The sequence below is a fragment of the Oncorhynchus keta genome, chromosome 1 (genome assembly GCF_023373465.1).
Source record: "Oncorhynchus keta strain PuntledgeMale-10-30-2019 chromosome 1, Oket_V2, whole genome shotgun sequence".
NCBI lineage: Eukaryota > Metazoa > Chordata > Actinopteri > Salmoniformes > Salmonidae > Oncorhynchus > Oncorhynchus keta.
In genome coordinates, this window is record NC_068421.1 from 94544217 (window position 1) to 94560587 (window position 16371).

Below are 16371 nucleotides of genomic sequence, written 5' to 3' on the forward strand. Positions count from 1 at the left end.
TATTCCAGTTGTATTCCAGTTGTATCCCTCCAGCTGTATTCCAGTTGTATCCCTCCAGCTGTATTCCAGTTGTATCCCTCCAGTTGTATTCCAGTTGTATCCCTCCAGCTGTATTCCAGTTGTATCCCTCCATCTGTATTCCAGTTGTATCCCTCCAGCTGTATTCCAGTTGTATCCCTCCATCTGTATTCCAGTTGTATCCCTCCAGCTGTATTCCAGTTGTATCCCTCCAGCTGTATTCCAGTTGTATCCCTCCAGTTGTATTCCAGTTGTATTCCAGTTGTATCCCTCCAGTTGTATTCCAGTTGTATCCCTCCAGTTGTATTCCAGTTGTATCCCTCCAGTTGTATTCCAGTTGTATCCCTCCAGCTGTATTCCAGTTGTATCCCTCCAGTTGTATTCCAGTTGTATTCCAGTTGTATCCCTCCAGTTGTATTCCAGTTGTATCCCTCCAGTTGTATTTCAGTTGTATCCCTCCAGTTGTATTCCAGTTGTATCCCTCCATCTGTATTTCAGTTGTATCCCTCCAGTGTTATCCCTCCAGCTGTATTCCAGTTGTATCCCTCCAGCTGTATCCCTCCAGCTGTATTCCAGTTGTATCCCTCCAGTGTTATCCTATTCCCTATATAGTGCACTACTTTTGACCAGGGCCCTATGTAGGGAATAGGGTGCCATTCAGTGGAGGCTGCTGAGGGGAGGACGGCTCATAATAATGGCTGGGACGGAGTGAATGGAACGGCGACAAACACATGGAAACCATGGAAACCACGGAAACCATGGAAACCACGTGTTCGATGTATTTCATACCATTCCACCTATTCTGCTCCAGCCATTACCACGTGCTCGTCCTCCCCAATTATGGTACAACCAACCTCCCGTGGTGCCATTTTGGATGCAGTCTCTTCTACTGTGGTGGTGGTGGTGGTGGTGGTGGTAACAGAATAGCACATCATGGTGACAGATGGTCTCTGACTCCCCCTAGTGGAGAATCCCTGTGTACTGCAGCCTTGTGGGAACAGAGGCCTCTGCCATAGTGACAGGAAAGGGAACTACAGCTGTACTTGCAAAGTGGGTCACACAGGCAAGGACTGTGAGAGAGGTGAGAGTCAATCACGTTCAGCTATCCTAACGACTATCAATTATCTTATTGGGGTATCATTCAAGAAACCCATAAATTCAATTAAATGTATCAATTAATCAATACCAAGTCTCTTCTTTGTGGTAGAAATAACCAATGCTATTTTTATCACTGTTCCCAGACCTGTTGCCTCCCTCTGGTCTGCATGTACTTCGGGTGGAGGAGGATGAGGTGGAGTTGCGCTGGGACCTGCCGGACCCCTCGTCTCAGAGCCTGGTCAGTTTAATTCATAAATGATTTTATTTAACCCATTGTGGTCAGAATACCGCTTTCACCAGAGGGTTATATTACACAGCTAGATCAATGAGTAAAACAGATTACTAGATCAATATGTTAGACAGATTACTAGATCAATGAGTTAGACAGATTACTAGATCAATGAGTTAGACAGATTACTAGATCAATGAGTTAGACAGATTACTAGATCAATGAGTTAGACAGATTACTAGATCAATGAGTTAGACAGATTACTAGATCAATGAGTTAGACAGATTACTAGATCAATGAGTTAGACAGATTACTAGATCAATGAGTTAGACAGATTACTAGATCAATGAGTTAGACAGATTACTAGATCAATGAGTTAGACAGATTACTAGATCAATGAGTTAGACAGATTACTAGATCAATGAGTTAGACAGATTACTAGATCAATGAGTTAGACAGATTACTAGATCAATGAGTTAGACAGATTACTAGATCAATGAGTTAGACAGATTACTAGATCAATGAGTTAGACAGATTACTAGATCAATGAGTTAGACAGATTACTAGATCAATGAGTTAGACAGATTACTAGATCAATGAGTTAGACAGATTACTAGATCAATGAGTTAGACAGATTACTAGATCAATGAGTTAGACAGATTACTAGATCAATGAGTTAGACAGATTACTAGATCAATGAGTTAGACAGATTACTAGATCAATGAGTTAGACAGATTACTAGATCAATGAGTTAGACAGATTACTAGATCAATGAGTAAAACAGATTACTAGATCAATGAGTTAGACAGATTACTAGATCAATGAGTTAGACAGATTACTAGATCAATGAGTTAGACAGATTACTAGATCAATGAGTTAGACAGATTACTAGATCAATGAGTTAGACAGATTACTAGATCAATGAGTTAGACAGATTACTAGATCAATGAGTTAGACAGATTACTAGATCAATGAGTTAGACAGATTACTAGATCAATGAGTTAGACAGATTACTAGATCAATGAGTAAAACAGATTACTAGATCAATGAGTTAGACAGATTACTAGATCAATGAGTTAGACAGATTACTAGATCAATGAGTAAAACAGATTACTAGATCAATGAGTTAGACAGATTACTAGATCAATGAGTAAAACAGATTACTAGATCAATGAGTTAGACAGATTACTAGATCAATGAGTTAGACAGATTACTAGATCAATGAGTTAGACAGATTACTAGATCAATGAGTTAGACAGATTACTAGATCAATGAGTTAGACAGATTACTAGATCAATGAGTTAGACAGATTACTAGATCAATGAGTTAGACAGATTACTAGATCAATGAGTTAGACAGATTACTAGATCAATGAGTTAGACAGATTACTAGATCAATGAGTTAGACAGATTACTAGATCAATGAGTAAAACAGATTACTAGATCAATGAGTTAGACAGATTACTAGATCAATGAGTTAGACAGATTACTAGATCAATGAGTTAGACAGATTACTAGATCAATGAGTAAAACAGATTACTAGATCAATGAGTTAGACAGATTACTAGATCAATGAGTTAGACAGATTACTAGATCAATGAGTTAGACAGATTACTAGATCAATGAGTTAGACAGATTACTAGATCAATGAGTTAGACAGATTACTAGATCAATGAGTTAGACAGATTACTAGATCAATGAGTTAGACAGATTACTTGATCAATGAGTTAGACAGATTACTAGATCAATGAGTTAGACAGATTACTAGATCAATGAGTTAGACAGATTACTAGATCAATGAGTTAGACAGATTACTTTGATTAACAATTCATTATTACACCATCGTCCATTTCAGAGGCTCTGGTCACGAGTAGTGCACTATATAGGGAATAGGGCTCTGGTCATGAGTAGTGCACTATATAGGGAATAGGGCCCTGGTCTATAGTAGTGCACTATATAGGGAATAGGGCTCTGGTCTATAGTAGTGCACTATATAGGGAATAGGGCTCTGGTCATGAGTAGTGCACTATATAGGGAATAGGGCTCTGGTCATGAGTAGTGCACTATATAGGGAATAGGGCTCTGGTCTAAAGTAGTGCACTATATAGGGAATAGGGCTCTGGTCATGAGTAGTGCACTATATATAGGGAATAGGGCTCTGGTCATGAGTAGTGCACTATATAGGGAATAGGGCTCTTGTCATGAGTAGTGCACTATATAGGGAATAGGGCTCTGGTCATGAGTAGTGCACTATATAGGGAATAGGGCTCTGGTCTAAAGTAGTGCACTATATAGGGAATAGGGCTCTGGTCTAAAGTAGTGCACCTTATAGGGAATAGGGCTCTGGTCATGAGTAGTGCACTATATAGGGAATAGGGCTCTGGTCATGAGTAGTGCACTATATAGGGAATAGGACTCTGGTCATGAGTAGTGCACTATATAGGGAATAGGGCCCTGGTCTATAGTAGTGCACTATATAGGGAATAGGGCTCTGGTCTAAAGTAGTGCACTATATAGGGAATAGGGCTCTGGTCTATAGTAGTGCACTATATAGGGAATAGGGCTCTGGTCTAAAGTAGTGCACTATATAGGGAATAGGACTCTGGTCATGAGTAGTGCACTATATAGGGAATAGGGCCCTGGTCTATAGTAGTGCACTATATAGGGAATAGGGCTCTGGTCTAAAGTAGTGCACTATATAGGGAATAGGACTCTGGTCATGAGTAGTGCACTATATAGGGAATAGGGCCCTGGTCTATAGTAGTGCACTATATAGGGAATAGGGCTCTGGTCTAAAGTAGTGCACTATATAGGGAATAGGGCTCTGGTCTAAAGTAGTGCACTATATAGGGAATAGGGCTCTGGTCTAAAGTAGTGCACTGTATAGGGAATAGGGCTCTGGTCATGAGTAGTGCACTATATAGGGAATAGGGCTCTGGTCTAAAGTAGTGCACTATATAGGGAATAGGGCTCTGGTCTAAAGTAGTGCACTATATAGGGAATAGGGCTCTGGTCATGAGTAGTGCACTATATAGGGAATAGGGCTCTGGTCATGAGTAGTGCACTATATAGGGAATAGGGCCCTGGTCTATAGTAGTGCACTATATAGGGAATAGGGCTCTGGTCTATAGTAGTGCACTATATAGGGAATAGGGCTCTGGTCATGAGTAGTGCACTATATAGGGAATAGGGCTCTGGTCATGAGTAGTGCACTATATAGGGAATAGGGCTCTGGTCTAAAGTAGTGCACTATATAGGGAATAGGGCTCTGGTCATGAGTAGTGCACTATATATAGGGAATAGGGCTCTGGTCATGAGTAGTGCACTATATAGGGAATAGGGCTCTTGTCATGAGTAGTGCACTATATAGGGAATAGGGCTCTGGTCATGAGTAGTGCACTATATAGGGAATAGGGCTCTGGTCTAAAGTAGTGCACTATATAGGGAATAGGGCTCTGGTCTAAAGTAGTGCACCTTATAGGGAATAGGGCTCTGGTCATGAGTAGTGCACTATATAGGGAATAGGGCTCTGGTCATGAGTAGTGCACTATATAGGGAATAGGACTCTGGTCATGAGTAGTGCACTATATAGGGAATAGGGCCCTGGTCTATAGTAGTGCACTATATAGGGAATAGGGCTCTGGTCTAAAGTAGTGCACTATATAGGGAATAGGGCTCTGGTCTATAGTAGTGCACTATATAGGGAATAGGGCTCTGGTCTAAAGTAGTGCACTATATAGGGAATAGGACTCTGGTCATGAGTAGTGCACTATATAGGGAATAGGGCCCTGGTCTATAGTAGTGCACTATATAGGGAATAGGGCTCTGGTCTAAAGTAGTGCACTATATAGGGAATAGGACTCTGGTCATGAGTAGTGCACTATATGGGGAATAGGGCCCTGGTCTATAGTAGTGCACTATATAGGGAATAGGGCTCTGGTCTAAAGTAGTGCACTATATAGGGAATAGGGCTCTGGTCTAAAGTAGTGCACTATATAGGGAATAGGGCTCTGGTCTAAAGTAGTGCACTGTATAGGGAATAGGGCTCTGGTCATGAGTAGTGCACTATATAGGGAATAGGGCTCTGGTCTAAAGTAGTGCACTATATAGGGAATAGGGCTCTGGTCTAAAGTAGTGCACTATATAGGGAATAGGGCTCTGGTCATGAGTAGTGCACTATATAGGGAATAGGGCTCTGGTCATGAGTAGTGCACTATATAGGGAATAGGGCTCTGGTCATGAGTAGTGCACTATATAGGGAATAGGGCTCTGGTCTAAAGTAGTGCACTATATAGGGAATAGGGCTCTGGTCTATAGTAGTGCACTATATAGGGAATAGGGCTATGGTCTAAAGTAGTGCAGTATATAGGGAATAGGGCTCTGGTCATGAGTAGTGCACTATATAGGGAATAGGGCTCTGGTCTATATTAGTGCACTATATAGGGAATGTGGTCGTTCTGTGGCTCAGTTGGTAGAGCATGGCGCTTGTAACGCCAGGGTAGTGGGTTCAATCCCCGGGACCACCCATACGTAGAATGTATGCACACATGACTGTAAGTCGCTTTGGATAAAAGCGTCTGCTAAATGGCATATATTATATTATTATTATTATTATTATTATGAATAGGGCTCTGGTCATGAGTAGTGCACTATATAGGGAATAGGGCTCTGGTCTAAAGTAGTGCACTATATAGGGAATAGGGCTCTGGTCATGAGTAGTGCACTATATAGGGAATAGGGCTCTGGTCATGAGTAGTGCACTATATAGGGAATAGGGCTCTGGTCTAAAGTAGTGCACTATATAGGGAATAGGGCTCTGGTCTAAAGTAGTGCACTATATAGGGAATAGGACTCTGGTCTAAAGTAGTGCACTATATAGGGAATAGGACTCTGGTCATGAGTAGTGCACTATATAGGGAATAGGGCTCTGGTCATGAGTAGTGCACTATATAGGGAATAGGGCTCTGGTCATGAGTAGTGCACTATATAGGGAATAGGACTCTGGTCTAAAGTAGTGCACTATATAGGGAATAGAGCTCTGGTCAGAAGTAGTGCACTATATAGGGAATAGGGCTCTGGTCATGAGTAGTGCACTATATAGGGAATAGGGCTCTGGTCATGAGTAGTGCACTATATAGGGAATAGGGCTCTGGTCTAAAGTAGTGCACTATATATATAGGGAATAGGGCTCTGGTCATGAGTAGTGCACTATATAGGGAATAGGGCTCTGGTCATGAGTAGTGCACTATATAGGGAATAGGGCTCTGGTCATGAGTAGTGCACTATATAGGGAATAGGGCTCTGGTCTAAAGTAGTGCACTATATAGGGAATAGGGCTCTGGTCTATAGTAGTGCACTATATAGGGAATAGGGCTCTGGTCTAAAGTAGTGCACTATATAGGGAATAGGGCTCTGGTCTAAAGTAGTGCACTATATAGGGAATAGGGCCCTGGTCTATAGTAGTGCACTATATAGGGAATAGGGCTCTGGTCTATAGTAGTGCACTATATAGGGAATAGGGCTCTGGTCATGAGTAGTGCACTATATAGGGAATAGGGCTCTGGTCTAAAGTAGTGCACCTTATAGGGAATAGGGCTCTGGTCATGAGTAGTGCACTATATAGGGAATAGGGCTCTGGTCATGAGTAGTGCACTATATAGGGAATAGGGCTCTGGTCATGAGTACTGCACTATATAGGGAATAGGGCTCTGGTCTATAGTAGTGCACTATATAGGGAATAGGGCTCTGGTCATGAGTAGTGCACTATATAGGGAATAGGGCTCTGGTCATGAGTAGTGCACTATATAGGGAATAGGGCTCTGGTCTAAAGTAGTGCACTATATAGGGAATAGGGCTCTGGTCTAAAGTAGTGCACTATATAGGGAATAGGACTCTGGTCTAAAGTAGTGCACTATATAGGGAATAGGACTCTGGTCATGAGTAGTGCACTATATAGGGAATAGGGCTCTGGTCATGAGTAGTGCACTATATAGGGAATAGGGCTCTGGTCATGAGTAGTGCACTATATAGGGAATAGGACTCTGGTCTAAAGTAGTGCACTATATAGGGAATAGAGCTCTGGTCAGAAGTAGTGCACTATATAGGGAATAGGGCTCTGGTCATGAGTAGTGCACTATATAGGGAATAGGGCTCTGGTCATGAGTAGTGCACTATATAGGGAATAGGGCTCTGGTCTAATGTAGTGCACTATATAGGGAATAGGGCTCTGGTCATGAGTAGTGCACTATATAGGGAATAGGGCTCTGGTCATGAGTAGTGCACTATATAGGGAATAGGGCTCTGGTCTAAAGTAGTGCACTATATAGGGAATAGGGCTCTGGTCATGAGTAGTGCACTATATAGGGAATAGGGCTCTGGTCATGAGTAGTGCACTATATAGGGAATAGGGCTCTGGTCATGAGTAGTGCACTATATAGGGAATAGGGCTCTGGTCTAAAGTAGTGCACTATATAGGGAATAGGGCTCTGGTCTATAGTAGTGCACTATATAGGGAATAGGGCTCTGGTCTAAAGTAGTGCACTATATAGGGAATAGGGCTCTGGTCTAAAGTAGTGCACTATATAGGGAATAGGGCCCTGGTCTATAGTAGTGCACTATATAGGGAATAGGGCTCTGGTCTATAGTAGTGCACTATATAGGGAATAGGGCTCTGGTCATGAGTAGTGCACTATATAGGGAATAGGGCTCTGGTCATGAGTAGTGCACTATATAGGGAATAGGGCTCTGGTCATGAGTAGTGCACTATATAGGGAATTGGGCTCTGGTCTATAGTAGTGCACTATATAGGGAATAGGGCTCTGGTCATGAGTAGTGCACTATATAGGGAATAGGGCTCAGTAGTGCACTATATAGGGAATAGGGCTCTGGTCATGAGTAGTGGACTATATAGGGAATAGGGCTCTGGTCATGAGTAGTGCACTATATAGGGAATAGGGCTCTGGTCTAAAGTAGTGCACTATATAGGGAATAGGGCTCTGGTCTAAAGTAGTGCACTATATAGGGAATAGGACTCTGGTCTAAAGTAGTGCACTATATAGGGAATAGGACTCTGGTCATGAGTAGTGCACTATATAGGGAATAGGGCTCTGGTCTAAAGTAGTGCACTATATAGGGAATAGGGCTCTGGTCATGAGTAGTGCACTATATAGGGAATAGGGCTCTGGTCATGAGTAGTGCACTATATAGGGAATAGGGCTCTGGTCATGAGTAGTGCACTATATAGGGAATAGGGCTCTGGTCTAAAGTAGTGCACTATATAGGGAATAGGGTGCCATCAAGGAAGCACACTGAAACCTTGAACACTTGTTCATGGGGGTTGCACCTCCGTCACTCCGTTGTGTCGTTGCCATAGTTACCGCATCACCATGCTACAGATGCGGCAGCATATTGAAGTCTTTCTGAAATGGGTGCTAATGACTGTTTCATCGCAATTAGACTATAGTGGCCTGGAAATATCATGATATTGTTAAAGTAGACAAATTAGTAGAAAATAACTTTGTTATCATTATGTTGTCGTCAAAGTTTTTCTTTAGAGCGATGGCAATGTTGTCGTGAGCTACCAAAGTTTTTTCAGAAATAGCTAGCGATGCTAACGTTAGCGAGCTAAAATGTCGGTGCTCTCCCCTCAATGTTAGATAGTGGGGACAGAGGCCTCTACTGCCTCGAAAAGCCAACCTGGCGATATTTGAAACTTGTAATCGTGTTTTTCAAGCCACAGTAATGCACTTCAGACGAAATGTTCATTAGCACATATTGAGACTCTGCATTGGGTAGAAATCTCTGCTTCAGTCCTAAAACAAACATGCACGGATAGATCAGTGGCTTCGCTGTGACCTACGCCCCTCTGGGTCTCCCGGGCCGTGGCAGTGGAACCAGGAAGACCGACTTCCTGGACAAGAAGCAGTCCACCTATCAGCTGCAGGGCCTGGTGCCCGGCCTGCTGTACAACATCTCTACGTTCTCAGTGAAACGAAACACCAAGAGCAACGACATCAGCCAGCCAGCCATCGCTCTCATACGCACCCGTGAGTGGACTGCTTCAGTACAGTGACGATCCCACTGTTTTATGTAGTGTCGTTTAGAATGTGTGTGTGTGTACTGACCTGTGTATCTCTCTCTCTGTGTGTGTGTGTGTGTGTGTGTGTGTGTGTATCTCTGTGTGTGTGTGTGTGTGTGTGTGTGTATCTCTGTGTGTGTGTGTGTGTGTGTGTGTGTGTGTGTGTGTGTGTGTGTGTGTGTGTGTGTGTGTGTGTGTGTGTGTGTGTGTGTGTGTGTGTGTGTGTGTGTGTGTGTGTGTGTATACTGACCTGTGTATCTCTCTGTGTGTGTGTGTATACTGACCTGTGTATCTCTGTGTGTGTGTGTGTGTGTGTGTGTGTGTGTGTGTGTGTGTGTGTGTGTGTGTGTGTGTGTGTGTGTGTGTGTGTGTGTGTGTGTGTGTGTGTGTGTGTGTGTGTGTGTGTCTGTGTGTGTCTGTGTGTGTGTGTGTGTGTATACTGACCTGTGTATCTCTCTCTGTGTGTGTGTGTGTGTGTGTGTGTGTGTGTGTGTGTGTGTGTGTGTGTGTGTGTGTGTGTGTGTGTGTGTGTGTGTGTGTGTGTACTGACCTGTGTATCTCTCTCTGTGTGTCAGGGCCACGGCAGGTGGACCAGCTGCAGGTAGTCAACGTATCGTCCTCCCAGGTATGGCTGAGGTGGCTGGTTCAGGCTGCTCGTCATGCTACCGTCAGCCAGGTGCGCCTTTCCCTGGTCTCCTGGGACGGTAGTGGAGTTGCCACCGCTCTGCTCAACACCAGCACAATGGAATATGCCTTCAGGTTCTGCTCCATTCAACATTGTTGTCACTAGTTTGGCAGTAGATTTGAGTGATTCTCAAAGTACTTAGTCTATCCACAGGGGTACTTGGAAAGACTTGTGAGATCATAGGCCTACTGGTCTAATGCCCATGAAGAGGTAGTCTGGGCAGAGCATGATGTATTTGGAGGTAGTGACCAAACAAAAAGTTGAAAAACCACTGACTTACAGCCTGCAATACTGATTATGTCCACTGGGCGCCACTGTATCACTATCACTTAATATTACTTTCTATGGCATTGGTTCTCAACCTTTTTCAGTTACTGTACAACCGATTGAATTTTGCTCTGCCCGGAGTAAACCCTGAAGTAACCTCTCATGTGCATTTTACCAGTAAACCTATGGTCTCATGAGTCTTCTCCAGTACCCCTTGTGGGTAGGCCCAATACCCCCAGGATACCCCTTGTTGGCAACCACTGTTCTGGGGCACTGTCTGCACTGCAATACACATTTCATCCAGTAGATGGCATTGTGAAGCCAACGCTGATAAACATCCATAGACCAGAGCAGAATAGTTTTGTTTTTTTGTCATGTTGCATGACTGGGATTTCTGTCTGTGTGTTTCTGTGTGTCTCCCCTTCAGCTCTCTGCTCCCTGGTCAGATGTACACGGTGGACGTTCTAACTCAGAGTGGTATCAGACCAGACGAGTCGCCCTCCACCAGTCACTCTGCTGGACCGCTGCAAGTCTGGACCAGTATGTCATCACATGTCTCATACATTAATCGTGGTCCTTCTGTAGCTCAGTTGGTAGAGCATGGCGCTTGTAACGCCAGGGTAGTGGGTTCGATTCCCGGAACCACCCATACGTAGAATGTATGCACACATGACTGTAAGTCGCTTTGGATAAAAGCGTCTGCCAAATGGCATATATTATTATTATATATAATTATATTATTATTATATTATATTATTATTATATTATTAATCAATCAATCAGTCAATCAACACAAAACATGTATTTTATAAAGCCCTTTTTTTTACAATCAACAATTTACAGTTGGGTTGGGTGGAGTTGGGTCAGTGTCAATGACAGTGTGTTGGCAGCAGCCACTCAATGTTAGTGGTGGCTGTTTAACAGTCTGATGGCCTTGAGATAGAAGCTGTTTTTCAGTCTCTCGGTCCCAGCTTTGATGCACCTGTACTGACCTCGCCTTCTGGATGATAGCGGGGTGAACAGGCAGTGGCTCGGGTGGTTGTTGTCCTTGATGATCTTTATGGCCTTCCTGTAACATCGGGTGGTGTAGGTGTCCTGGAGGGCAGGTAGTTTGCCCCCGGTGATGCGTTGTGCAGACCTCACTACCCTCTGGAGAGCCTTACGGTTGAGGGCGGAGCAGTTGCCGTACCAGGCGGTGATACAGCCCGCCAGGATGCTCTCGATTGTGCATCTGTAGAAGTTTGTGAGTGCTTTTGGTGACAAGCCGAATTTCTTCAGCCTCCTGAGGTTGAAGAGGCGCTGCTGCGCCTTCTTCACGGCGCTGTCAGTGTGAGTGGACCAATTCAGTTTGTCTGTGATGTGTATGCCGAGGAACTTAAAACTTGCTACCCTCTCCACTACTGTTCCATCGATGTGGATAGGGGGGTGTTCCCTCTGCTGTTTCCTGAAGTCCACAATCATCTCCTTAGTTTTGTTGACGTTGAGTGTGAGGTTATTTTACTGACACCACACTCCGAGGGCCCTCACCTCCTCTCTGTAGGCCGTCTCGTCGTTGTTGGTAATCAAGCCTACCACTGTTGTGTCGTCCGCAAACTTGATGATTGAGTTGGAGGCGTGCGTGGCCACGCAGTCGTGGGTGAACAGGGAGTACAGGAGAGGGCTCAGAACGCACCCTTGTGGGGCCCCCGTGTTGAGGATCAGCGGGGAGGAGATGTTGTTGCCTACCCTCACCACCTGGGGGCGGCCCGTCAGGAAGTCCAGTACCCAGTTGCACAGGGCGGGGTCGAGACATTATATCGGCACCAACGTATGGTGATAATATCATATACAGTGATGTCCCTGACACCTACGTATGGTGATAATATCATATATACAGTGATGTCCCTGACACCTGGTGATAATATCATATATACAGTGATGTCCCTGGCAGTAACGTATGATGATAATATCATATACACAGTGATGTCCCTGGCAGTAACGTATGGTGATAATATCATATATACAGTGATGTCCCTGACAGTAACGTATGGTGATAATATCATATATACAGTGATGTCCCTGACAGTAACGTATGGTGATAATATTATATATACAGTGATGTCCCTGACACCTGGTGATAATATCATATCTACAGTGATGTCCCTGGCAGTAACGTATGATGATAATATCATATACACAGTGATGTCCCTGGCAGTAACGTATGGTGATAATATCATATATACAGTGATGTCCCTGACAGTAACGTATGGTGATAATATCATATACAGTGATGTCCCTGACAGTAACGTATGGTGATAATATCATATATACAGTGATGTCCCTGACAGTAACGTATGGTGATAATATCATATACACAGTGATGTCCCTGACAGTAACGTATGGTGATAATATCATATATACAGTGAGGTCCCTGACAGTAACGTATGGTGATAATATCATATATACAGTGATGTCCCTGACAGTAACGTATGGTGATAATATCATATATACAGTGATGTCCCTGACAGTAACGTATGGTGATAATATCATATACACAGTGATGTCCCTGACAGTAACGTATGGTGATAATATCATATATACAGTGATGTCCCTGACAGTAACGTATGGTGATAATATCATATATACAGTGATGTCCCTGACAGTAACGTATGGTGATAATATCATATACACAGTGATGTCCCTGACAGTAACGTATGGTGATAATATCATATATACAGTGATGTCCCTGACAGTAACGTATGGTGATAATATCATATATACAGTGATGTCCCTGACAGTAACGTATGGTGATAATATCATATATACAGTGATGTCCCTGACAGTAACGTATGGTGATAATATCATATATACAGTGATGTCCCTGACACCTGGTGATAATATCATATATACAGTGATGTCCCTGACAGTAACGTATGGTGATAATATCATATACACAGTGATGTCCCTGACAGTAACGTATGGTGATAATATCATATATACAGTGATGTCCCTGACAGTAACGTATGGTGATAATATCATATACACAGTGATGTCCCTGACAGTAACGTATGGTGATAATATCATATATACAGTGATGTCCCTGACAGTAACGTATGGTGATAATATCATATATACAGTGATGTCCCTGACAGTAACGTATGGTGATAATATTATATATACAGTGATGTCCCTGACACCTGGTGATAATATCATATATACAGTGATGTCCCTGACAGTAACGTATGGTGATAATATCATATACACAGTGATGTCCCTGACAGTAACGTATGGTGATAATATCATATATACAGTGATGTCCCTGACAGTAACGTATGGTGATAATATCATATATACAGTGATGTCCCTGACAGTAACGTATGGTGATAATATCATATACACAGTGATGTCCCTGACAGTAACGTATGGTGATAATATCATATACACAGTGATGTCCCTGACAGTAACGTATGGTGATAATATCATATATACAGTGATGTCCCTGACAGTAACGTATGGTGATAATATCATATACACAGTGATGTCCCTGACAGTAACGTATGGTGATAATATCATATATACAGTGATGTCCCTGACAGTAACGTATGGTGATAATATCATATATACAGTGATGTCCCTGACAGTAACGTATGGTGATAATATCATATATACAGTGATGTCCCTGACAGTAACGTATGGTGATAATATCATATATACAGTGATGTCCCTGACAGTAACGTATGGTGATAATATCATATATACAGTGATGTCCCTGACACCTGGTGATAATATCATATATACAGTGATGTCCCTGACAGTAACGTATGGTGATAATATCATATATACAGTGATGTCCCTGACAGTAACGTATGGTGATAATATCATATATACAGTGATGTCCCTGACAGTAACGTATGGTGATAATATCATATATACAGTGATGTCCCTGACACCTGGTGATAATATCATATATACAGTGATGTCCCTGACACCTACGTATGGTGATAATATCATATATACAGTGATGTCCCTGACAGTAACGTATGGTGATAATATCATATATACAGTGATGTCCCTGACAGTAACGTATGGTGATAATATCATATATACAGTGATGTCCCTGACAGTAACGTATGGTGATAATATCATATATACAGTGATGTCCCTGACAGTAACGTATGGTGATAATATCATATATACAGTGATGTCCCTGACAGTAACGTATGGTGATAATATTATATATACAGTGATGTCCCTGACACCTGGTGATAATATCATATATACAGTGATGTCCCTGACAGTAACGTATGGTGATAATATCATATATACAGTGATGTCCCTGACAGTAACGTATGGTGATAATATCATATATACAGTGATGTCCCTGACAGTAACGTATGGTGATAATATCATATATACAGTGATGTCCCTGACAGTAACGTATGGTGATAATATCATATATACAGTGATGTCCCTGACAGTAACGTATGGTGATAATATCATATATACAGTGATGTCCCTGACAGTAACGTATGGTGATAATATCATATACACAGTGATGTCCCTGACAGTAACGTATGGTGATAATATCATATACACAGTGATGTCCCTGACAGTAACGTATGGTGATAATATCATATACACAGTGATGTCCCTGACAGTAACGTATGGTGATAATATCATATACACAGTGATGTCCCTGACAGTAACGTATGGTGATAATATCATATATACAGTGATGTCCCTGACAGTAACGTATGGTGATAATATCATATATACAGTGATGTCCCTGACAGTAACGTATGGTGATAATATCATATATACAGTGATGTCCCTGACAGTAACGTATGGTGATAATATCATATACACAGTGATGTCCCTGACAGTAACGTATGGTGATAATATCATATATACAGTGATGTCCCTGACAGTAACGTATGGTGATAATATCATATATACAGTGATGTCCCTGACAGTAACGTATGGTGATAATATCATATATACAGTGATGTCCCTGACAGTAACGTATGGTGATAATATCATATACACAGTGATGTCCCTGACAGTAACGTATGGTGATAATATCATATATACAGTGATGTCCCTGACAGTAACGTATGGTGATAATATCATATATACAGTGATGTCCCTGACAGTAACGTATGGTGATAATATCATATACACAGTGATGTCCCTGACAGTAACGTATGGTGATAATATCATATATACAGTGATGTCCCTGACAGTAACGTATGGTGATAATATCATATATACAGTGATGTCCCTGACAGTAACGTATGGTGATAATATCATATATACAGTGATGTCCCTGACAGTAACGTATGGTGATAATATCATATATACAGTGATGTCCCTGACAGTAACGTATGGTGATAATATCATATATACAGTGATGTCCCTGACAGTAACGTATGGTGATAATATCATATATACAGTGATGTCCCTGACAGTAACGTATGGTGATAATATCATATATACAGTGATGTCCCTGACAGTAACGTATGGTGATAATATCATATACAGTGATGTCCCTGACAGTAACGTATGGTGATAATATCATATATACAGTGATGTCCCTGACAGTAACGTATGGTGATAATATCATATATACAGTGATGTCCCTGACAGTAACGTATGGTGATAATATCATATATACAGTGATGTCCCTGACAGTAACGTATGGTGATAATATCATATATACAGTGATGTCCCTGACAGTAACGTATGGTGATAATATCATATATACAGTGATGTCCCTGACAGTAACGTATGGTGATAATATCATATACACAGTGATGTCCCTGACAGTAACGTATGGTGATAATATCATATATACAGTGATGTCCCTGACAGTAACGTATGGTGATAATATCATATATACAGTGATGTCCCTGACAGTAACGTATGGTGATAATATCATATATACAGTGATGTCCCTGACAGTAACGTATGGTGATAATATCATATATACAGTGATGTCCCTGACAGTAACGTATGGTGA

At 42.0% G+C, this 16371-nt stretch overlaps 1 protein-coding gene across 28 annotated transcripts in view; it reads left to right on the top strand.

The window, feature by feature from the left end:
- Window positions 1-16371, top strand: part of LOC118382189 (sushi, nidogen and EGF-like domain-containing protein 1) — a 170197-nt gene that overhangs the window by 119154 nt on the left and 34672 nt on the right. For all 28 annotated transcript variants that reach the window (XR_008067639.1, XR_008067640.1, XR_008067642.1 and 25 more), the window contains exons 18-22: window positions 983-1099; window positions 1260-1354; window positions 9179-9389; window positions 9997-10180; window positions 10801-10913. Coding sequence is in view for 2 of the 28 variants with exons in the window: in XM_052467182.1 (XP_052323142.1) it covers window positions 983-1099; window positions 1260-1354; window positions 9179-9389; window positions 9997-10180; window positions 10801-10913 (720 nt within the window). In the remaining 26 variants the exon portion in view is untranslated. The remainder of the gene's footprint in view (window positions 1-982; window positions 1100-1259; window positions 1355-9178; window positions 9390-9996; window positions 10181-10800; window positions 10914-16371) is intronic.